Source organism: Platichthys flesus, chromosome 17 (genome assembly GCF_949316205.1).
Source record: "Platichthys flesus chromosome 17, fPlaFle2.1, whole genome shotgun sequence".
Lineage (NCBI taxonomy): Eukaryota > Metazoa > Chordata > Actinopteri > Pleuronectiformes > Pleuronectidae > Platichthys > Platichthys flesus.
This window is the reverse complement of record NC_084961.1, coordinates 3,830,366-3,854,641: the sequence shown is the minus strand read 5'-3', so window position 1 is coordinate 3,854,641 and position 24,276 is coordinate 3,830,366. Positions and strand designations below refer to the sequence as shown.

Sequence of the window (24,276 nt, the reverse complement as noted above, 5' to 3'; positions counted from 1 at the left end):
AGTCAGAAATGTTGAACTGTTCAGTTATATACATGGATGTTTGACTATAGCTGCATAAATAACATTGGCAACACAGTTTTTAGTTCTCTGACAAAATAATTCTTTATTAAATGTATTTTTACATCTCAGGGTTCACGTGTAAGAAACAGCTCGTGTGTATTGAAATTCCTGGGAGGAAAAGAAAAACCATTTGTCTCCAGGGCACAGCTGTCTCCACAGGCTTTACATGTATGTGGTTGTAGATTATGGTTCAGATTATTTTCACTGGTGTAAATAGTTTAGATAAAAAGCATTTCAGTCTCAGTCTGACGGGGCAAAGTTACACAGAAAAAACATAAATGGAAACATAATTTGACCTATTTTCAATATTGTGAGCTTTGGTGTCATTTCATCTCTTTACACAGAAAAGCCAGAGGACACATTGTCCACGTCATAATCATAAACTACATAAAGATGGACAAGCAAATCCACATTGACCAAAAATACAAAATACACGTCTGTTTAATGATGGTTTCTGTGTTTTTAGTGGTTTTTATCAGACAGAAGTTCAGCTGGGCTTCATTAATGACTGTGCTTTTATATTTCTGTAGTGCTTCTTCTTTTTCAAGGTTTCAAGTTGAAAACGCACTGTTTGTCCATCGGCAGCCGTTTGGTTTCACTTCACCAGCATCGTCTTCTTCAGGTTCCGCATGCAGCTCAAAGCTCCTGTTTCATTCCTCATCACATCTCCGATCTCCTGTTTACAGAGGGGACACCGCTCTGCCACGGCGCACAGAGCTTCCTCTAGCGCCCCCTGTGTGTGCTTGTCAGCTAGTGCGCTACACTGGCCCAGCATGGCGAGCGTGTGCTTGAGCCAACCTTCCTCTCTGACCAGCGTGGTGATCCAGGGCTGAGCACGGACGCAGCCTCCCAGGGCCTGCAAGCCCAGCCTCCAGAGCTCGGCGGCCTCGTCCCAGTTCTCCTCCCAGCTGACGCTCACCTGAACCAGCTTGGTGCTAGATCCAGTGTCCAGGGCGCCGCGGAGGAACCGGAGTGCTGAGGAGAAAAAACGCCTCTGGCTGGCTTCCACTGATCCTGGAGAAACAACAGATAAAAGTGGAGTTCAAGGTTTCGACTTAAAGCTGCAAACAACTGATATTTTGAACTTCCGGAGTTTTCTAGCCATTAAAACAAGAGAAGTTTGGAAACTCTAAATGTTCTTTCACCTGTAGGAGCTGATCTGAGTCGACCAATCATTAGCCCCAAAGTGCACATATTCGCTGCAAGGACGAGGAGGCGGGGTTTATGCACCAACACAGGAAGTGCTTCACTCAGCAAAGCCTCCAGAGTTCTGAAACATGCATCCTTCCTAGAACAAAGAGAAACCAAAAAGTTAGAAATGACAGAATTACTTCATTTACGCCCCGGGGTTCAAATGAGTATTTGATTTGAACGTCAGCTCTGTACCTGACTCTCTCTGGTTCTGTGACAGTGAAGTTGAGAAGAGCTGAACAGGCCGTCTCCATGCTGGGATCCCTGCTGGACGCCACCCCACCTTTCCCCTTGAGGGCGTTCCAGCTGTGGGTCAGAAAGTCCACCAGCAGGGCCGGGGTGTCGAGCGTGAGCAGCACCTTCCTGGGACCTTCCTCTGCCGACAGGTGGCACAGAGCTGGGAGGAGATACCTGGAGAGACGAAGATATTTCTCTTGAAAACCCTGCGACACGAAACCAGTAAAACCTGTCCTTGAATATGTTGTTTTAGCTCTAAAATTACTGATCCATCATTGTCCTAATTACCTCAGAGGTTCTCTGCCCGTCCAGGGCCCCCTCTCCTCGGAGAAAGACATCTCGGCCATCCAGTCAGAGAGGCCCTCCTCGGGGCTCTCACCTCGCATGTGGCTTTGGACGTAGCCGATCAGGAAAGGCAGCAGTCCGGTCACTTCCTCCTTCAGACAGGACGTCTCCTCGGCCAGCCATGAGCACAGAGAGCGGAATGTGGCGAAAATGAATGGGTCGCCGTATTGACTCGGATCCACCTATGAGAACCAGAGGAGAAGAGGAAGAGTGTGACTTCTGAGTTTTTACAGTGCAAAGAGCTGGTTTCCTTACATGGAGAAACTGGACAAATCACATTATCATGTTAAACATTTGTCTTTTGCAATGAACTCATCTCCTTTTAATGGTTAATGGTGTAAAAAGGATCGAGTCCCATGAACAGAAGCTCAAACTTCATGCTCTCACCTGTTGCAGGTGGTATATCACAGCGGAGAAGGCCTCCTGCAGGACAGTGAGGATCTGCTGGCTCTGCTGCAGACTGAGCGAGGACACGGAGCTCGGAGGAGGTGTAGCGCCCTGAGTCAGGGCCGGACTGCAGGCCTGCTCTATGGCAGCCTCCATGATTCTGTAACAGCCTGAGAATGAAAAGAAGAGTTTTAAACAACTAATAGAGATGTGTTATATAATAGATTTGTGCGCATCAACCTCAGACAGGCATCACAATTAACTGCTGCAGAACAATGAACACACTACCTGTGAGTGTGTGCTGCAGCTCTGGGCTCAGCTCGTTGCCGGGCGGCTCCTCCAGTCCCATCCTGACCTCCACGCAGGCCCGGTTCACCAGTAAGCAGCAGGTCTTCGGGGGTCCCACCTGCTCCCACCCATACAAATCCAGCAGACAAGCACTGAGGACCAGGATGGGCCTGATCTGCCTCGGTGTCAACTTCGACTGCATCATGGGTCTCAAAGTCCCCCACACACGGCTCACGACTCCCTTCAGCTCATCACTGGCTGTGGCCACTCCCACTGGGGGCAGGAACTGCACCAGCTGGGAGCACCTGTCCAGTCGGGTCTGCTCTGTGGACTGACAGAAATCTTTGGAAAGCTTCTCCAGCAGGGTGTGGAGCTCCGCGGGGTGTTTACTCCACGCTTTGTCCTTGGTTCTGCCAGAGAGAAGGCAACCGAGCAAGGGGAGCCCCTGCTCACGGCTGAAAGTCTGGTTTTGTTCCACTGCCTGACACAGAGCAGGAATGGCTCCTCTGCCCAGCAGCTGGTCAAGACCCCTGGGTAGAGCACACACTGCCGTCAAAACCTGGTAGCAGTCGGCAGCCAAGGCCTTATCGAGACGAGGACATGGGGGTGTCTCTGTTTTCACTCCATTTGATTTGCTGCCGTCATCACCATTTTGTTTACTGGCTTTTCTCTCCCCTGCTGATTTTTCCACTTTGGCAGGATTACTCTCTGGACCTGAACTCTCTTCTGCTTGTACTTTACTATCTGCATTCTTCCCCTTCTCTCCAGCTGGTTTCTCCTCCTGCTGGTTGGATACAGGACCATTTGCTAAAAGGCCCAGCAGGAGCGGGATGGTGGTGAGGAGCTGGGGATGGGAGGCCATGTCTGGGTCTGTGCTCAAGGCGGCCAACAGAGCTGTGCCCAATGAAAGGAGTTCATGTGGGGGAAGACCAGAGCTCTCACGCCCTTTGACTGCTGTCACCAAGAGCCGAGCGGGAAGGTTGAGTCCCACGGCCTCGAAGATACGTCTCAAGGTGGGTTTGTCCAGTTGGCTCGCCGGACACAGACGAGTGATCTAAGATAAACAAAGGAAACAACAAATTAAGGTATTGAGGTATGTGGACCTCAAACGTGGACCTAACGTTTGTGGAGGGCTGGGACGTGACCAACAAATACAATTTGAATTATTGAGCTTTCCTATTTCAACCATAGGAAGTACTAATGCTCACAAAGCTGTTTGATTTATTCCCTGAAATGTTTGTAGTGTTTCAGAATAGAGATGTTAATAGTTAATCTTATTTATAATGAATATCCGAGGAAGTACAAACAAGTGTTTAGAAACCATGACAGATTAAATTCCGACATTATCGGCATCAGTGGTGACGATGACATTTAAAAGGTATAAAGTAACTAATTACAAATACAGGTATATAAAAGGTAGTTTACAATATGAGAATCACTCATCAAATGTTTCTCTATGGGTTTAAATCCCCCTGACTATGATCAGTCGGGATAATAAACACACTGGGAGTAGTAACTACCATATGGTGATGGATCCACACATGTTAGGACTCACCAGCAGAAGAGCAGCCAACGTGTGGCTGTCGTTTTGTGCGTGTCTGAGAGTATGAAGACATCTTTCCAACACGTCTCTCTGAGCATCAGTCAAAGCGGCTCCACCATCCCTCTCCGAGCCTCCTCCATCTCCTCCATCTTCTCCCCCGGCTCCCTGCTCCTCTTCCCCGGGAGGTTCGCAGCTCACGACGTCGGCACCTTCCGCCATCACGACCTGCAACCCGATAAGAGAAAATGAGAAGTAACGTTAAGCTTTAAGATAAGATTTTAAAAATACATATAGTATCAGCAGGTCCACGTCACTGAGGGCGGCATGCGCAGCCATATTTATTCGGTACTATTATTTATGCCATTGTTGAGTATCACTTCGCAAAGGTTGATTTCAAAGGTCAAGGCTATAAAATAAAACTGTAACGTTCAGAAAAATAACTTACCTAAAAAGAAATAACCTCTCAGACTCTGCAGCTCGTGGACATCAACCCGGAAGTTGACGGTCAAACTGAATCCACAAGCAGCCAATGAGAAGGCTCGGACAATGTCAGCGAGCCAATCGCAGCCGGGATAGTTGGAAGGCGGAGGCGCCATTTTGGTTCGTCGGAGAAGCGACGTCACGTTAATATTTCGAGCACGGATGTATTGTTATCATATTATTTAATTAAAAAAAAATTTGTTTCAAGTATAATTGGAATATTTATTGTATTCATATTAAAAATAATTTAAATAAAGCGAAGTCTCTCGACATTGACAGCAGGTGGAAGTAGCGAGATTAACCGGGACCTTTAGGAGGTAATTGGGGTGAAAATAAGCCTCTGTGTGATATAACTTTTAACCTCGACTGATTATTTAATGTTTTATTTAAAAAAAAAAGTGTAATTTAGGTCAAACGTCAACGCCTTATTTTGAAAATCCAGCCAGCGGAAGTGCTGCGCATCTCTCATATTGGCTTGACAGCGGTGGCACAGGCGCATCAGCTGGTCGAGCGGAGCGGGACTCGGACCTACGGCACACGGGACAACAACAGCGACGACACGGCCACAGACCCGAGGTGCACCACCCTCCTCCACCGCCACCTGCTCCTCCTCCAGCCGCCTACTGCTCCGGTGAGTCCCCGGTTCTTCTTCTCGCCGCGTCGTGACACTTGCGGGGTTTAAAAGAAGAACAAAAAACGCGTGAACCCTCCCGCATGGTTTGTGCTGGAGGAGGATGCCAGCAGCTGTTAGCCTCAAGGTGCCCCGCAAGGCAGCGGCGATCCCCGGGTTACAGGGGCCGGTGTGGCGGCTCCGTGGCTCGGTGTCAGGACGTCGGGCTGAATCCTCCACATGATAAACCAAATGGCTCCTGATGGATCCCAGCGTCCCGTGTGTGTACATGTGATATCGTGCAGCGGCAGCAGGCTGCAGCCGCCGGCCTGTGTTCACTGATCCGTCCGCGAGCGAGGAGATAAGAACCGTCCTGAGAGGAGAACACTGCCTGGCTGCTGCTGCTGCTGCTAAGATACATAATGTACGAACCCTCCATTTTGGCTCAAATATCTCTGGATATCATCCCACTGCAGTGCACTCGTGCAGCTCATTAGACTGAGAGACACTCATTTAACCTTTAGTCAGTCAATCAATCAATCAATCAATCAATCAATCTATTTTATAGAATTAGGCTGTAGTTAATAATATAAATAGATGCCCCTATAACTTCTATTCTTGTTTCTTATTTTAAGCAATGAACTTTCCCTTTCATCTCTAATATGAACCGAGTACACACCCACCTCCCTTTCAACATGACACTTTAACAAGCTTATAGGTTCTTAAAGGGAAAGTTAACCCACAAATGAAAATGCACTCATGATCTGCTCACCACTGTGCTGACGGGGGGGTGGGTGGGTTAGGAGTTCGAGTCCACTTAACACTTGAGGAGCTTTGCAGCCAAATTCAATGCAATTGAAGTAAGTGGTTACTGATTCTACGTAGACACAGTAAATGAGCTGGAGTCTGCTGTACAGGCTCATTTCATCTGTTCCATCTCCCTATAGCTGGTTCTGACAAAGCAATGTGAGATAAAAACCCCTATATTATATTATTATGGATATCTTGGTCGTTACTCCTTTGCATTACATTCAAGTTAAGTGTGCAACAAAACCCTAATATACAACTCGACGGATATCAAAGAAAGAAAGAAAGTAAAGAAAATATGACCTGCTGTTAATTTCATTTCAGTTTCATCTTTATTTGTCCACGCATGAGAAGAGAATGAAAACCCCCATTTAGAAAGAAGTGAAAACAGAACAGTCAAAAGCAAGAAGTGAAAACCAGGTGTGAGATTGTCATGAATTCAAGAGAAGCAATAAAAACATTCTCTGTTTATTCTATTAAGTGCATTTGATGTTTAGCTATCCCTGGAAGGCAGAAATAATCAATCGGAAAAAGCTGATATGATTCATTTGGTGAAAAATCAATAAACAGTAAAGGATGAATTGAATATGTTCTTCAGTCAGAGTTTTCTTCTCCATTGTACGGTTACCTGACTGTAAAATCTCTTCTGAAATAACTATACACAGGGGATTATAGTATTGCCGTGATACTTGTATTGTATCCATTGAAATTCAGTCCTAGTATTAGAACTGTTGCTGCCGTGAAGGAGGTTTCTGTTGTTGTCACAGCACAACGGGAGATTTATTTGTATTATTATTCATGTTTTGCAGGATTTCTCAAGGGGACTACTGGGAGAGAGAAGCAGATTTTCCCCGTTTGCTGCCACAGCCAGAAGAACTCGGGGGCGTGGGACTCCACACACCTGTCTGCTGAGAATCCAATACAGCTACTGGATGCTGCAACTGAGAACGAGAGAGGAAGAGGAGGAAGAAACAGTCAAAGAGAGAAAGAGAGAAAGAACTTGTCCTCCCCAGATACAAGAGGGGGGGGTGCTTGGTCACAGAGATCATTGTTCGGCAGAGGTTTCTCAAGGGAGAACCGGCCATTGAAAAGTCTGTAATGGCTGAGCTGTCGTCAGCCCAGGTGACCGAGTGCACCTGAACAGAACTTCTTTATTACTGCGACTTCAAGAAGGGACTGAATCCTCTGAATCCTCTTGGCCTGGATTTTTATTTTATTCTATTTTTGTGGTTTTACCTGGAAGAGAAACAAGCGCATTTGAGCGGATGACTGTGATTTTTGAGTCGAGCTGCTGAGGCTCAAGCATCCATGGGCTGGAATGCAGATCCTCACATATGGAAGCAGACTTTACAGGTTCGTGTCAGCATTTCTTGTTTTATGATTGATTGCACTGATACACTCAATGTTTGGTATTTGTCTCGCTTCAGGATTCTCTCTGGTCTATTTTTTGCAATACATTTCCCGGTCTTTTAAGTTTGAGCTGTTTTTAGAACCCCTCAGAAAATGTCCTGACAATTTAGTCCAGATATTATTTTTTTAAGCTTTGGTTTTCATATATGAAGAACACAGCAGGCGCATGTTAACAAACAACAGGACAATGTCTGCAGCGTCTTTGCAGAGCAGCAGGAGGCAAAACATGTCGTTAACATTCTCCTGTGGAAACCATGTGTTTTTGTTTACAGCACATTGATATCACTGTTCTTTCAAAATGGCATGTCTCCAGATCTAGAGCAGTTAAAGTTCACTTTAACACAATTTCCATTTTAGACAAAAACATGTTTTCATTAAACTACAAAAGTTATCAGCTGCAGTAAAGTTGTTATTCAGCAAAGGATTGTGTTACTTGTGTATTGTAAATACTGACCCAGAGAGCTAGAGAACATGATTCCCGACTATAAGCCCTGTTACCTCCATAGAAGTCGTTTATTTTTCTTTTCTGCTGTAAGAAATTTAAGAGGGGGAACATGTCTCTTACTCGGACCAACTCCAAAATCTTCTCACCAAATAATCAACCACAGTTACTTGTTTTTGAATTTAACAGGTTCAGACAAGCAGAGGAACAACAATCTGTGTCCGACTCCTTTTCACGTGACAAATTACGTGTCGTTTCTAATCACTAGTAATTACTTTGAAGTGAGAAACTTCCTCATCACACTTCCTGCACAGAAGCAAATTGAGTCACAGGAAGTCAACTCAGACACTGTGATACTTTCTACTCTGCTGTCAAACTGGATAAAGGAGCTGTGGTGACATTATTATTGCATCATAGATTCATGTTCACCCTGTGAATCCTCCAACCTGAACATTATTACCCACAGTGACTTGCATCATGTGATTGAGGAGCAGTGCATTGGTTTGATAAAACGACTGCTGTGATTATTGCACAGAAGAAAAATGTGTGCACAGAAGAGAGTTGGAATTATGTATTCTCCTACACACAGCCGTCCTCCATGTGTGCTTTATGAACACACCTGCTGGGTATTAGGCTGCAAGGCTCCGAGGGCCAGACGCATGATGATGAAGGACAGACTTCACAATGAGCTGAGCCACGTCTTCGTCACATAAGGCTGAGAGATTAAAACCCTGTGACTGAATTATGTCAATTCACTTCATCTTATTTTTCTTCTTGGCTTCCGTTCAGCTTGAGCTGCTGGTGAAACGGAAGGTGTTCACAGGGCGTGAGTCATGTGAAGAGTCACTGTCAACAGGATAGTGGCACCAGTGCTTCGTAATGACTGGTTGTATTTGTTTTGTCATCAAACGAGGAACCTTTCCTGTTCTTTTCTCTGTGGCACTTTGAAAAAAGGAGTGTTTGTATTCTGCAGGTCTGGGAATTGGGAAATCGTTTTCTATAAATAGTATCTGACTTGATGAAAGTCTGTGTTTTATCTCAGTCCTTTTGTAAAACGGTGCACATCATGTAAGTAAAGTTCCTCTGCTCTGTTCTCTCTGGGGAGCATGAATGTTTGATGGGATGTAGGTTTTCTGAATTCCTCACACTGCTTCTCTGTGTAGCTGATCCACTGTTGACTGTCTGAATTCAAAATAGAGGTGGAGGGGAAAAACCTGAACGATTCGTATCAGAGGGCGATCACAATAAACTTTGCCCCTTTGTTAGATAAAGTGTAACACAAGATGTCAGGTTCTGCACCAAAATGCTGACCAATAACCCATCCTTCGGGTAAGGGTTAGCGTTGATGAAAACATAACCTCCTTGACCGATGGGGAAATAACATGATCAACATGTAAAGTAATGTTTGTCTCTTTGTCCACCTCTCTCCAGGACTGTGTTTGAGCAGCTGAGCCTGTGAGGGACCTGGAGACGGCCATGTTGGATCTCTTCCTCAGAGCGCCGGTGTTGACCCGTCTTCGCCCGACGACTTGCAGCACCACCCTGCCGACCTAAGCTGTCTCTCTCTCTCTCGCTCTCTCTCTCTCTCTCTCTCTCTTCCTCTTCCTGCATTCCTTTGCTTCCTCCGCCTGGTCGGGAGAAAGGTAAACGAAGTGGTGTGTTTTTTAGTGGGCGTGCTTGATTGCTTTTTGCCGACTGTTTGAGTAAACCAACCGTAGATCCTGCTGATGAGGTGGAAGTCTCTAGACCACCCTTGGGTCTCGAGACTTTCTTGCTTATTTTATTTTGCATTGATGGTCAATGTCTTTTAAATGAACATGAAGCCTTTAAGTTACAGTTATGCTCCTTAGCTTCCCTTCAACTACCTTTTTTTTAAAGTTGGATGTTCATCTTTTTCCTCAGTGTCTATTACTATTGCATATATCGGTCTGTTAATCGGCTCGTTCCAGCTCTGAATAGGAAATATACCTGATGTCTCAGTAAACCAATCCTAATACTGCTTGATAGCATTATACTGTAGCTTGATAGCATTATACTGTAGCAGTTAAGAAGGCTGCTCCATGATCCCTGCTTTGTTTGTTTAGAAAAGAGCCAAACAAAGGTGGCAGGATCACGCCCACAATGTGTGAATGTACTCAGCATGACTGCGTTTTGGAATTAAAGGTGGGGACACCCATCGGTCCTGTAAGGTCACCATCCTCCTTTCACACTGGTTCGGATCTGTTGCCTCCTCTGCTGCTGCTTCAAAGCCAAATCTAAAATGACCCAACTTTTCATATTTGTACCTCGTAAAATGGGCACATGTTGGCATTATTTGTTTAAAAATTGAATTTAGCAACTTTAAGATTTAGAAATTAATAAAGTGTTTGTTGGGTTTGACTGATGTTTGTCTGGAGTTTGCAGAGACTGACTCAGAGGATGAAGTGCACTCAAGTCCTTCTGTTTGCTCTTTGCAGGTCCTTTAAGGAACATGTCCTATGCACACGACCACAAGCTGCTCACCTGGAGCTCACCTCACCTCGCCCTCCTGCCGCTGACCTACCTCTGGCTCCTGGCTCCAGCCACAGGTAAAACAAACCATCCGCCAGCATGAACTCAGCAGACAAACACACACTTGTTGACCGAGGACTGATAAAGAAAAGCGTCTGTGCCTTTTTAATATCACCAGTGCTCATCTACACAGGAGATTCACACACACCTTTGATTACTCAGGGTGGGACTTCATCCGTCTTAGAATGCGATTATGACACTTGCATTGTTTTGGATTATTAGTCTATCTACTGTACCTCCAAACTGAGGTCGGCACACAAAGGATTGTTCACATCCCTATTGTGAGTGTGTTTGTTTGTGTGTGTCTGCTTTCAGATGCCCCTCCACTCTGTGGGCTACAATGTGAAACAGGACAATAAGGGCCTTGTGGGTTGACACTGTGTGTGTGCGTGTGTGCGTGTGTGTTGAGGGCTAGGGGACAGACTAACAGTGGACAAGGGGTGGGATGACACCCCCTTCTCAAACAAACATTAGTGCTTTTGTGTGTTTTTGTGTGTGGCAAGACCTGTGTTTTTCCTGCCTTGAGTTACACTGACACATCCCATAAAGTCACCCCTGGTGTAGTGTTTCTATGGGAGCAACATTCACTGGTTTGGAAGTCTCTTTAAAATATTAGGTATATAGAGGTATTGTCATTTCCTGTGTTTACAGATCACCAGGGTCAAACATGGTAATTTCCAAGGACATGCAGATTAAACGTATGCTCTAGCTGCTCTCCTGTTTTATTTCTGAAGCCAGTCCCGATCAATCAGGGGTGAAATCTTCAGGTTAATAAGTTTAACAAAGATTCTGGGGTCTGTCGGAGATTATCAACCTGATTTTGTTGATCTATTGCAGAACTAACAGCACTGGTTCGATGCACCTCTGTTGCTTTAATTAGCAGAATCTAAATAAGGGCAGATGAATGTACTGTTTTAAATGGGTTACAGTATTTACACTTTATAATTGGCACCTGGTTTATCTATGTGTATAGTCTGCAAGACCGAACAAGTTCCCAATATTGGATTTATTTATTCAGTGACTCCGCTTCACTACCTTCATCCTGGGCTGTTACTGTCAGTTTGTCATCTGCTGAGGACACTGACTTAATGGTGAAATCTAACCTGCCATTTTACACTCTGTGCTTTGTTATAAAAGCAGCTGTTTTATTGTCCTTGGCTGCTCAGCAAAGGTCTCCTCTGGAACATTGGATGGATTTAACTAGTTTGATATAAATAGGGCTGGAATCAGAATGGTTTTATCATCCGAAGTAACGATCTTGAGGAGGAAACACACACAGGCGCTTAGCAGCTGAATGTCTCAGCTCACTGCACTGCTGATATGAGCCGGACAGTCTGGCTCAGCGGGTGGAGTGGTGTGCGTTCTGCTTACTGTGCTTTGGGTTTTAATCAGCATCTTGTTTTGTCAGGGAAAAGGTTCACTTCCTCTTTCAGCTGCTGACTTGGCTGACTGCTCAAACAGAGGCCGCATGTCGGCCTTTCTGAGAAACGTTCAGCCAGAGCCTAATCTGTTAAGTGTCACTGGTCAGGAGCTGGAATTCACTGTGGGTTTCACTTCGCCCTTTTGCCTGCAACGCTGCCAAGAGTAGTCAACAATGCCCCTGATTGATATGAACAAGTGAAAGCTTGCAAAGCGCTGCAGTAGCAGATCCATGGTCTCTTTGATCAAACTACATGCATCACAAACATCTTTAGAATCTATATAAACCGTTCTTCTCCCTTTCACCACCAACGTCTTTATGTGATCTTAATGCAAAGAGATTGATCTCTTCTGAAATTTTTATTGTAGTTATGAGTACAGAAAATCATCATTTTGATCCCCCCCCCCCCCTGGCTTCTGTCCTGCTCCAGGTGTGTCAGCAGATCTCTGCCGGGTGACCGGCGGCGTGCTGGGGATCCACTGGAGCAGCACCATCGGCCTGGGTTGGTATCCTCTAGCAACTGGAAGAGCCGGGGCGACGTGTTGGGAGTCCTGCTGCTTAGAGCCGAGCTGCGATGCCGTGTGGAGCCTCGGCGGACGCTGTGTGCTCCTCAGATGCTCCCAGAAGGGGGGCTGCCTTGTCTCCTTCCTGCCCCAGCCCCACCAGGAGTCTCTTGGTTTCCTGCAGCTGATCTCCAAGGTATCGCTACGGCTGTCTGTGATTTTATTAATCGGACCAATTTGCTCGAATTGTTCTGAAAGAGAAAGAGAGCACTAGTACTTGGGCCGGGTAACAGCAGCTTTTTTGATATTCATAGAAGAGAGATAAATTAATATATTTGTATTCCATATAAGTATCTTTCTTAAATTCTCTGTTTTCTGTAACTTTAAGGGTCCCATCACAGCGAGACGTAGACAGGCTCGCAATGCACCGCAAACAGGAAGCCACCCGCCGCACACAGGACACCTCAATGACACGGCACGTCCAAACCTGGAACCAGATCATCCAACACTTCCTGTACCCAGCACCATCCCCCTTCTTCAGAAGCCCCAGAAGAACCTCAGCCATTCAACCAATGGGAGTTCGGACTCCTCTGAGGTTCCATCACAATTTAGCTCGACGACACCGCACAACACTGTTGATACTCCTCAGTCTTCCAATGGCAGTGATGTCATCTCACCCACAGCGACTGAAGCTGCCACCATCACCACTACAACACAGGCTGGTAAGCAAATGTCAGAGATAGCCTATTTCCAGCAGATTCAGTAATTTGTCTTGTCTCCATTTATTACTCATGAGCTCATATATATTGGTACAGCTCTGTAGCTGTGCAGCCTTGACTTTCAGGTCAAAAACCTCCTTTACTGCCCGTTCTTGACAAAACAAAGATGAACTTTGCCCACAGATTTTATGGCAGAGTGCGCAGATGTTATTTTTCCCAGATGAAAGCAGCAGTGTGAGTGTGAAGCCAAACGAGTGCGATCAATAGGAATGTGCTGAGGCCTGCCTGGCTTCTATAAACAGGAATGACTCGAATGATCACTTTCTCCTCCGCTTGAAGGACAATTCTTTCCCCACCGATTTGACCTTTACTTGAAAAATGGCAAAAACAATGCACGGAACTTAAGAGGAAATCTGAAGAGTCTTTAACTGGCAACAGATTCACCAGAATAAATAACGAGCTGAGCTGGTTTTAAAGTAAACAGAGGGTGCAGGTTTAGAAGGAGTGGAGTCTTTTGCCAGTCGGTCTGTAAAACTAATTGTGTAGTTGTTATATTCTGTGATTTAGATTTCATTCTTTGATATTCGAATACAAAAAAATCCGGATTTTTATTTAAATATCATTCTTGTAATTCGCCTAAAACACTATGGAATTGCAGCAGTGGGTGAATTACAGGAGCTCATTTTCAAACATGCAGCTTTTTGGTTAACTATCAGGAAACAGAAATGAGCTGCGAGACACAGTCTCACCTCTCGAGCTGTTTCCTGTTTACATAACTTCTAGAGATGGTGGAACATTAATGCTCAGTTGTATTCTTCTTTTTGTCCACCTGATAATTGTAATTTCAGTGTCCGACCTCCTTTTAGCTCTGTGTTTGGTCTCCACCAGCTCCTCAGGAATATATCTCTAGAGAAAAGATCTGTGATTCAAAGATCTGTTGATTAATGCGCCATTTTTCGACCAGTTCCAAGCTTTTGTTTGCCGTGCCAACTTTGGCGGTCATCATGCTGTCATTTTGGCAAAGTGTCTGATCCTGTGTTGTCTTCCCCGGCAGTGAAGGAACTGGTGGTGTCAGCGGGGGAGAGCGTGGAGGTGACGCTTCCCCGCAGCTCGGTCGAACTCAACGCCTTTGTGGTCCCAGCATCACCAGAAGGTGTGTGAATATTTTGTCTTCCACGTTTTCTCATTAAAACTGATTATTTTGGCAATCGCTAATGCATGCAGATCTATTTTTATTAGGATTATTATTGTTGCCCTTCTAGTTTGTAAATGGTTAGAAGATAGTTTGACTTGCTATGTAGCTTAGGGGCAAACGCTCATTTAGTGTTGTGTCACATGTCAATGAGTAATGTAATTCAACCTCCTTGACAGTTGTATCCCTGAGTCACCATCAGCATTCCGCTTGTCGTGCTAAACACCTGCCAGAGATATTTTTTTATCCAGACTGGAAAGAGATTATACAGTTACCAGGAGAAATGCTCGTCATCATTTTGTTAATCCTTTGATCCGCTCCCTTGACGAGCTCCTACGATATCAGAATCTTTCATCCGGATATAATCCACACTTTTGCATGAGCAGTTTTGTTTAATGTCCTGGTTGATTTAAATGTTGCTGCTTCTCTACAGGGACAGAATATGAATTTGAATGGCGTCTGATTACACATCCCAAAGATTACAGCGGGGAGGTGGAAGGAAAGGACAGCAAGACGCTAAAGCTCAGCAAGGTACAGAACGCAGCTCACGTATTCATATTCTGCTTCACTAAACACATCAGCAGAAGGTTTTACATGTGTATGAAGGACACACAAAGGTCACTCCCTCTTTGTGCTCTCCCTCTCTCAGCTGACGGTGGGCCTGTATGAGTTTGAGTTGACGGTGGACGGGGAGGGGGCTCACGGAGAAGGTTACGTCAATGTCACAGTCAAACCAGGTCAGGTCCAACATTCAGCACTGTATAAAAATATATTCTAATAATATTCTAATGGCTCCAAAAGCTGTTCGTAGGAGTGATTTGTTAATGGGTTCCTTTTCAAAACAAATCAAGGTTACTGCAGATATGAAATAACCAAAACACAAGCAGGGAGCTTGTAGAGTGCATAGCTCTGCCAAGAGGGACCTGATGGAAAATACTGGATCTGCCCTTTATTCACATCTCCTGCCACATTTAATGGGTTCTTCTCTGGCTCATAACCCACCCCTGATTCATGGAAATTGTTTGAGTAGTTTTTGCTGATGAAAACATAATATCCGTGAGTTGTAGGCAATGTAGCTTTGATTGCCATAACTCACGAATTCTCACAAAATTCCACACAAATAAAATTTCCTATCCAAGAATTTGGTGGCCAACTTCATTGTGAAATTATAAAATTCTACAAAAACACATTTTCTGGCTGTTTAGTTCAAGTATCCATGTTCCTGTTAAGATTTCATTAGTTATCAAATCAGTATTATTTCTATATCAGAAAATGCAGCTAATATATTTTATTATATAAATTAAGTCAAAGTCTTCACTACTACTATAAACTGAAACTTGACCGTTTGGCAAAGCGACTCACATCACACTCGTATAACACTTGTGCAAAATGCCTACAGGATATTTACTGAAATGCTATACTTAATTGTTTCTGTTGTTTTGTCCAATCACAGAGGGCTGTGACTAATATTTGTAAATGAGACCAGTCCACGCCTCCTGTTATCTGTATAAACTCAGATCCTATTGCTGGGAGACAAGGCTGCTTTCCAGACACACAAGGTTATAATCTAATTTCTTGTTTTCCATCGAACAGAGCCGCGGATAAACAAGCCGCCTGTTGCCATCGTTTCCCCAAAGTTCCAGGAGATTTCCTTGCCGACCAGCTCTACGGTGATAGACGGCAGCCGTGAGTCTCCCACATCACACACACACTCGCGTATACACACAAATGTATTCAACACAAGCTGAAACATTCCTTATCTCTTCATTTCCAGAGAGCACCGATGATGACAAAGTGGTGGCTTGGCTCTGGGAAGAGGTCAAAGGTCCCCTGAGGGAGGAGAAGGTCTCTGCCAACACCGCCATCCTCACCCTCACCAACCTGCTGCCTGGGAACTACACCTTCAGGTACAGGTGGACCTCACTTCTCTAGGACTCAAGTTAAAGTTACTAACACTCTGATTTCAAGTAACTCAAACGTATGATATTATAGAATTTCTATTTAGTGTTTTATTTAATGTGTTGACTGGTGTTTTTCTCCCAGTTTGACCGTGACGGACTCGGACGGAGCCACAAACTCGACCCTGGCCACGCTCTCTGTCCACAAAGCCAAGGACTACAGGCCTGTGGCCAATGCCGGCCCAAATCAGGTCTATATTCATTTCCAATAATCAAGGCTCAGTTCTTTAATGTAAATAAGTTGTTTACTGCTCCCGGTGTCCAGAAGGTGATCTTCCCTCTTGCGTCATTCAGGTCATCCAGCTGCCACGGAACTCCATCACTCTGTACGGCAACCAAAGCACAGACGACCATGATTCCCTGTTGTACGAGTGGTCCCTCACCCGGGAGAGCAAAGATAAAGTGGCGGAGATGCAGGTGAGACACTTGATGACTCTGCCCATTCAAACCTGTCGTCTTCTAAGTGCATCGTACCTAATGGTGGCGTCTTTTCAGGGTGTCCGGACACCGATCCTGCAGCTGTCAGCGCTGCAGGAGGGAGACTACACCTTACAGCTGACTGTGACCGACTCAGCCGGACAGCAGGAAACCGCCCAGGTCACGGTCATTGTGCAACCAGGTAAATGGCTGGGGGAGGGGGGGAAATCCTGTTAATACTGCCTCAGCAACTCCGTGAAATATATTAAATTAATCAGCTACTGAGGACATTACAGATTTATTTACCCCTTTCCTTCTTTAGAGCACTCAATCATTAACTCACACTAAGTAAATTCCCATTAATTTTGTCACTGATTTGCACCAAAGGTTAGTAAGACAAGACGAGGGCCAGGAGAGAGCATATTAAACTTAGTGCAGGTCAAACAATTCTTTGTCTTGTTGGTGCATTTCAATTTCTCAGGAAATAATTTAGTTTGTACAGTTAAATGTTGATCTGAACAATAATCAGAATCTGGTGGAAGGAAATCCTGATGTTGACAATGGTGGAGGAATGCGCTCGTCTGAGTACCAAGCTTGTTTGTTCAGCTGTCTGTATTGGTGCACCATTTCAAACTGCGACTTTATTAACCTCCTTATCTCCACATGTAAAACTCCACTTCCACATGAGTGCTTTTCTCTCACTCACAGGCTTTATGCAAATACAGACATGAAGTGTGAGCAGTTCACTGAGGGACAGTTATGATGTATTTGTACCTTTTTTAATGTGTTTAGCAGAAATTTACTTAATACATTTAAAGTATTTTTAAACTCCCTGCTGATACGTTGATTACACAACATCAACACTGACTCCCACATGTAGACCCATCTGTCCAATCAAACAGCATCACTTTGTCGTTCCAAACAGAAATGACGTGCATGTTGATTTGCGTATAAAGCAGCGAAGTGAGATCCAATCAGAAGTTAGAGGCGTTCACTTGTGATCTGACCTCCTGAGAAAGATGTCAATAGCAGGTTTGAGCGGCGCCCTCTCTGTTTGGGAAGCGATTGTGTGTGTGTACATAACCCGATGAGTGTAGACTATCCACACTGGCGAGACAACTTCAGTGTTTAAACAGGACCCGTGGCATTGACACACATCCACCTGCAAGGTCAGACTGTGTCCAACATGTGGGTAATAATATCTGAAAGAGGGCAGTTAGTGTATAATAGTGATTCTAATAGAAATGCTGATCTGAAGGTATAGTTTTGAATATTTTCTGGATCTTACTGGTTTGTGTTATTAATTATGAAGATTGTCTTTGTGTTTCTCTTCCTCTTGCTTGCTCTATCATGTTATTTTCCACAGCCATTTGCGGTCTGCAGATTGTACAGTGTAGATTTGTGCTGATTGAATTTTTCTTTTTGTCATTTCACCCTCCAGAAAACAATAAACCACCCGTAGCAGATGCCGGACCAGAGAAGGAGCTGACGCTGCCGGTGGACAGAACCACACTGGACGGCAGTAAGAGCAGCGACGATCAGAAGATCGCCACCTACCACTGGGAACAAACCAGGTCTGTAAGACACAGGCTTACGCACACACACATTTCTAATGGCAATGAAGCCACTATCTTATTTTCCAGTTGATGCTGTTGCTCTAACACTCATTAGAAAGCTCACGTCAGAGCTGAATGAGTCAATGTAAAGCTCCTTTTCAAATATATAGAAGTGGAATTCAAACGCAGACGGATCCAGGTCAAAGTCTTTCCACAAAGATATCTCCCTCTGACTCTCTCTCGCTCTGTTTCTGTGCGTTCCTCAGTGGTCCTAATAATGTGAAGATTGAGAACCCAGACGCCGCCGTCGCCACGATGACAGGTCTTGAGGTCGGCAGGTACGAGTTCACCCTGACGGTGACGGACGACAGGAATCTGAAGAGCACCGACACGGTCACGGTCATCGTCAGAGAAGGTGAGGAGATGCAGGTGTTTGTGTGTGTTTGTTCACTTCACCGTGTATCAGCATATTTTGAGTTGTATGTTGAAAAGGTCGTTTTGCATCTAACATCTTTTAACAATTTTTTCCCACCAGAGCTGGACCAACCGCCGGTGGCTCACGTCCTCTCCAGTCCTCCTGTCTCGCTGCCGGCCAGGACCGCCACTCTGGACGGATCTCACACAACCGACGACAAAGGTGGAGTCACCTTCCTGTGGACGAGGGACGACAGCAGCCCTGCGGCAGGAGTGAGCCAGACTTTCATCTACTTAAATACTTTAATACTTTCAGCTTTAACTAATTCAACTAAATACTATAAAGTTTCTGTTAATTGTGTTTTACTCTGATCGTGTTGAGCTGAATCTGATCTGTACATGGTAAATGGAGATTCATGGTCAAGTCTTTTAATCGCATTAGAAATATGTTTATATAATAAATTTGTTAGTGAATTTGGATGTTTCCATTGTTTGAAAATATAAGTTACAGGTTTTGTGTTTTTTTTTTTGTTCCACCAGGACGTACTGAACAACTCTGACCACCAGGCTGTGCTGTTCCTGGGAAACCTGGTGGCTGGGAAGTACAGTTTCCATCTGTTAGTAACTGACAGCAAAGGACAGACCAGCACTGACAGGGGCACCTTGGAGGTCAAACCAGGTGAAGTGAACACACATACATCAGACACACACTTCCTAAATGTTGGAAAACAACTGTTAAACTAACCCTTCTATTCAAAGTCTTATTTTATAGTCGAATTTAGAAGCAAACATATATAGAGAGAGAGGCTGATTTTAAACCAGCTCTATTGTGACTAGAATTGTATCTCAAAATACCTCCTAGGTTGTTAACTAATAATAAAAGACTATTGTAGACTATATATTATATTTTCCTCCTTTAAATAAGTATCTTATACAAATGGTGCCGACACAGCCAGACACTCACAACCAACAGCAGAAGGTTGAACAGTTCAGTGTGCGACATACGGTGCTCAGACACACACTCAGCCAGAAGCTAATCCATCGCTTGGTGCTCTGGCCTCTTTCCCAGATCTCAGAGAGTCGGGTGGATCCTGTTTTCCTCATTTCCTTGTTCCTTATCACTCCCTCCTCTCTTCTCCTCCACCCATCCCACCTTTTTCCATGTGCTTTTATTTTAAATCTCTCTCTCTCTCTCTCTGTGTCAGACATGTGGGAGCGGGACCTGGTGGAGCTGGTGTTGGAGGTTTCAGTATCGCAGGTCTCCCACCGGCAGCGGGACATGCTGCTGCGCCAGGTTGGGGTTCTACTAGGCGTGCTGGACAGTGACATCATAGTGCGAGAGATCCGTGCGTATAATGAGCACAGGTGAGTTGTAATAATAATACTAATGAATAAATCTGTAATACATGTAGTAGTAAATTTGATTTCTCTCTTTCCTCAACCTCACACAAACAAGACACACAAATGTATCATGGAATTGGTTGGAATGATATTTTCTTTTTTTCCTCCTCAGCACTCGTTTGGTCTTCCTGGTGTCAGGCGGTCCGGGGCGCCCCCCTCTGTCCGGTCACAGCGTTGCACTTGGCCTACGCAACAAACTGCGCAAACAGAAGAACGACTTCCTCATATACAAGGCTCGACGTGTGGACACAGTCAGTGAGTACCTGAGAAATACCGTTATATACAGGGGGACGCACAACAAAAGGAAAGAGATAAGAGGAGAGAGATGATGTTAATTTGTTATTCTAAATACTGGATGTGAATATAAAATCGAGAATATGAATGTCAGTCAAATAAAGGTAGATTTATGTTTCATATCACTCTGTCACCTCCTCTGCAGTCTGCCAGCTGAACTGCTCCGGCCACGGCGAGTGTGACTCGTTCACGCGGCGATGTGTCTGTCATCCCTTCTGGATGGAGAACTTCATCAGTGCTCAGCTCGGAGACGCAGAGAGCAACTGTGGTGAGAGATCAACAAGCTTGAATCAACATAGTTTTATTTTGAATATGCAATTTTAGTTCCAGGCTCAATGAGACATATTTGATCTGCTCGTATGTTATTTTAATTCTGCTTATTGTTTTGCTTTCAGAGTGGAGCGTGCTCTATGTGACTATAGCATCTTTTATGATTGTGGTTGCAATGGCAACACTTGTCTGGGGGATAGTGTGTTGCTGCAAAAGGTGAGTTCAACTTATAATGTGTATTTATATATTTGTGTTTTGGGGAGAAAGACATTCGAATTTTCTTACTACACCACCACACCAACGGCTGATGTTCTGTTTTTTTTTGTCGCTGGAAGACGAAAGAGCAAAGTGCGCAGAAGTAAAAGTCGATACAAGATGCTGGAGGCGGAGGAGCAGGACAGTCTGGAGCTTCAGCCGCAGAGAGTCGGTGAGACGCGCACACGACATCAACGTATGATCCGAGCTTCGAATAATAGACGAAATCTCAAAAAGGTTGTAGGAACTTCCACTGACGGATTCAATGTATACTCGTATATACCAAAACCTGGATCAGTTTTGATCCATGTGTTTCGACTGTGGAAAAATATACATTGCATTTTTTGTTTCTCACATTTAAAAGACAAAATGATGCATCAATAGAATAATCAACAGATTATATCAAACAATTACAGCTCTAAAATATTGTATTGTCATGAATCTTTTTGTCCTCCCTGTGTTCCTGCACCGTCACCCACCTCCCAGCCCGCATGAAGCCCGTCCCAGCCCCCACCTCCTCCGCGCTCATGCACTCGGACTCCGACCTGGACAGCGACGAGGGGCACGGCGGGGTCCCGTGGACGGACCAGGAGCGGGGACACCTCCTTCGGCCCCAGAACGGCTCCCTGAGGAACGGCCAGGGACCCGTCAGGGGCAAGAAGCAAAGAGAGGAGCTGCTATAGCAAGAGAGGAGGGGGGAGCCCACCACGGCCCTCGTACATCCCTCCTCCACCCCTCTGTTCCTCACGCTTCCTCTGCTTCTTTTGTTGTTCTTCAACACAAAAACCTCACACCTCTCATCCATGAAGTCGGACAGCGGGACACCTGGATTAAAAAAAAGGGAGAGAGGGAAAAACATGCTGGAAACATGTTGTCCCACTGGCACAGAAAAACCACCATCATACTGGAACATCCCTGATTCCCACACTGATCCAACTTGGAAGGAAAGAACTAAAACGTTAAATGAGAATTCTGGGGAGAGCACTGTGTTTTGTATAAAATATAACATAGACCCCTATTATTTAACACACAGAGACAAAAAGAATGTACTGTCACCCTCTGACTGAGGCCGCGGGAGAGAACACTAGCCTGAGTTACACTTGACTTCCTGGATTTGATAAAACACACACAAAACAAACCAGTGCTGCGATGACACGAAAACCAGCCACTTGACACGCTCACTCATTGCCTCTTGTACACGTGCATGTTCGCACACATTATGTTCGAGGTCGACCTGGTGCTACCAAACGGCGCCATGTTAAAACCAACTGTCATCTCTGCTCTGGGGATTGTGTTCTGAGAATCACGTGAAGGAAAAACACAACAAAACCGCATCGGACAACAACAAAAGAAACTGTGCATGACAAGTCAGATTGCAGTTGTGGTACAATATGACCGCCTGCATGTTTGTGTGTTGGCTCTATGTGTGGATTAGTTTGGCTCCTGTGGCAAAAGATGTGCACAGTTTGTTTTTTTTGTCTGTTATGCAACAACCCCAGGAAGAGTCGCGATGTTGTCAGTTATGGCGGTTAGCCCAGAAGCACTGTGCTTTTATTGTGAAGGTTTTCTCTGTGGATTAAATCCCTTGGAACACACACACAAAGACTCACACACTGGATCACACAACGTTAATGAGTTTGCTCTCAGCGGGGGGGGGTAGATAACGAGGAGACGGACATGAAGTTCACAGAAACGTCCCGACACTGATTCCTCCATCATCTCATGTAACGACTGCTTGAACCTTGAAGACCACTCTTATTTTATTTTTTAAACAAACAACCTTTACGCTGTGATTAATTGTCCGTGCACTTTTGATTTCCTGTCAGGTTGTGTCTTACTTTGTCTCGTTGGTTGATCTGTGATGGTTAAAGTTGGAACTTCAGCTGGAAACAAACAACTTTGCTGCATTCAGTGTAGAAAACGCTGTATTTCCTCGACTTTAAACATCAAATGAGCTGATGTGGTTTCTCCAACCTGGATGCAGCTCATGTCCTGAGGCCACTTCAGTGATTTGGTATGTACATGTTTGCTTTAGAGAACAGGATAGGACGAGCTTCAGCTGTTTCTGGAATTTCAAACCTCTGCAAAGGCCCAACAGTCCCTTTTTAAATTCAACCAAGCTGCACCAAATTACACCGACTCATGAATATCAGTCCCGTAAACAAGTCTGATTGGTTTAATTGAGATCCATTCATTATTTCTAAGGAGATCTGGGAAAATGTGAAGGAAAAAGGGGAAAGTGAATAAAAACATTCCTGGAGCCCTTTTCCAGATTCGCTCCAAAATTAGAGTTGTGTAATTTTGTTGACAAACAGACAAAAGGCAATGAAAACATAACTTCCTTGTCGGAGGTTATTATCATCCGGAAGACCACGTTTATCTTTGCTTCTCAATTGGCATATTTTCTCTAAGTGTAACATGAGGATCACAAAAAAAGAACATTTGTTTAAGTGACACAACCGAGACAAACCAAATCACAACTAATCCTCCATTTGTTATAAAAATCGAGTTGTGTCCTCATTCAAAACCGAGCTTAATCCTTGAGAAACAAATTATTTCTTCCCACAAACACGACAAAGATCAGGAGGTTAATCTGAGCGAGGTTTGCTTCTTCTCAGGGGAGCTCCTCGCTGTGGAAACACCAGGACACAGTAGGAAGTCTGTAGAAACAGAGAGAAGGAAAAACAATGGAGCAGTAATCAGAGAAGTTTCGGGGCCGGACTGCGCTGAATGAGAACTTTACCATGTGACTCCTCTTTACGACGCCTCAGAGTGTGGTTGATTTTGTGAAACTGATCCATGAGGCACTTTTTCTTTGGTTGTTGAATGTGGAAAGGGTACGGTGTTAACTCTGTTTGACTCATACTCTGTGTGAAATAAGCAATCACGTTTCTCACTGATCAGTCACTTCATGCTGATGTTACTTCTACTGTTCTGAGCGCCAGAACCAGCTCAGAGGTTTATTATTGGTTTTGAATGTCTGGTCCCATTTTTGCCAGGTTCTGCGAGGCAAAGTAAAATCAAGTGAATCGAAGCGCAAACACTGTAAAACCTCATCTTATATAATTTATATTTGAGCCATTTCCCTTTTCTTTCCTTTTTGTTGCACATCATTGTAAATTATACTGGTGTCATTACCAAGACTCGTGCGTTAATTCACTCATATCTTTTTCAGGCGTTTCACCTTTCACCAAAAGTTCAAATAAATATATAAAAAACTATTTAACGATGCAAAATTCATCTTTTCTCATGTTACATTAGAAACATTATCCCGTCACGTTTGGGATTTGTCGACGTTAGTGAATTGACCTCAACTCTACTGAAGTGCACTGTGAAGGCAGACAGACAAAAAGGTAGCAACTGTTAAATGAAGGGAATTTAATTTAAAACAAATTGTTTCAGTGAAGTTTTTCCTTTTTTCTTTCTTTCTTTGTGTGTGTGACCAGACCTGATGCAACTGGATCATCTGTAAATTCAAATAAAAATGTTTGTTCTTGCGTTTTCTCAGACACGTCGGCTTGTTTCTT

The 24,276-nt window shown here is 44.5% G+C and overlaps 2 protein-coding genes across 2 annotated transcripts; one reads left to right on the top strand and one right to left on the bottom strand.

The window, feature by feature from the left end:
* Positions 1-82: 82 nt before the first annotated feature.
* Positions 83-4,608, bottom strand: ncdn (neurochondrin). The gene is made up of 8 exons (XM_062410094.1): positions 4,497-4,608; positions 4,064-4,276; positions 2,509-3,562; positions 2,221-2,390; positions 1,777-2,015; positions 1,447-1,662; positions 1,206-1,348; positions 83-1,074 (listed from the first exon to the last, which is right to left on the bottom strand). The coding sequence occupies exons 2-8, from the start codon at positions 4,268-4,270 to the stop codon at positions 656-658; spliced, it is 2,448 nt and encodes an 815-aa protein (XP_062266078.1). The 5' UTR covers positions 4,271-4,276; positions 4,497-4,608; the 3' UTR covers positions 83-655.
* Positions 4,609-5,023: 415 nt separating this feature from the next.
* On the top strand, positions 5,024-24,258 carry kiaa0319l (KIAA0319-like ortholog). The gene is made up of 24 exons (XM_062409416.1): positions 5,024-5,162; positions 6,758-7,301; positions 9,232-9,443; positions 10,257-10,367; positions 12,201-12,469; positions 12,662-12,995; positions 14,047-14,145; positions 14,618-14,715; positions 14,834-14,921; positions 15,778-15,870; positions 15,959-16,091; positions 16,228-16,333; positions 16,437-16,559; positions 16,638-16,761; positions 18,001-18,133; positions 18,382-18,530; positions 18,651-18,802; positions 19,070-19,208; positions 19,735-19,894; positions 20,043-20,185; positions 20,370-20,492; positions 20,620-20,710; positions 20,830-20,921; positions 21,236-24,258. The coding sequence occupies exons 4-24, from the start codon at positions 10,271-10,273 to the stop codon at positions 21,430-21,432; spliced, it is 2,943 nt and encodes a 980-aa protein (XP_062265400.1). The 5' UTR covers positions 5,024-5,162; positions 6,758-7,301; positions 9,232-9,443; positions 10,257-10,270; the 3' UTR covers positions 21,433-24,258.
* Positions 24,259-24,276: the final 18 nt, after the last annotated feature.

Excerpts from the sequence above, each read along its gene's own strand:
- ncdn (XM_062410094.1), bottom strand. The coding sequence starts at position 4,270 with ATGGCGGAAGGTGCCGACGTCGTGAGCTGCGAACCTCCCGGGGAAGAG. Across the intron at positions 2,391-2,508 it reads GCTGCAGCACACACTCACAG|GCTGTTACAGAATCATGGAG; the intron begins GTAGTGTGTTCA and ends TTTCATTCTCAG. Across the intron at positions 1,349-1,446 it reads ACAGAACCAGAGAGAGTCAG|GAAGGATGCATGTTTCAGAA; the intron begins GTACAGAGCTGA and ends TCTTTGTTCTAG.
- kiaa0319l (XM_062409416.1), top strand. The coding sequence starts at position 10,271 with ATGTCCTATGCACACGACCACAAGCTGCTCACCTGGAGCTCACCTCAC. Across the intron at positions 14,716-14,833 it reads AGACGCTAAAGCTCAGCAAG|CTGACGGTGGGCCTGTATGA; the intron begins GTACAGAACGCA and ends TCCCTCTCTCAG. Across the intron at positions 18,531-18,650 it reads CACGGTCATCGTCAGAGAAG|AGCTGGACCAACCGCCGGTG; the intron begins GTGAGGAGATGC and ends TTTTCCCACCAG.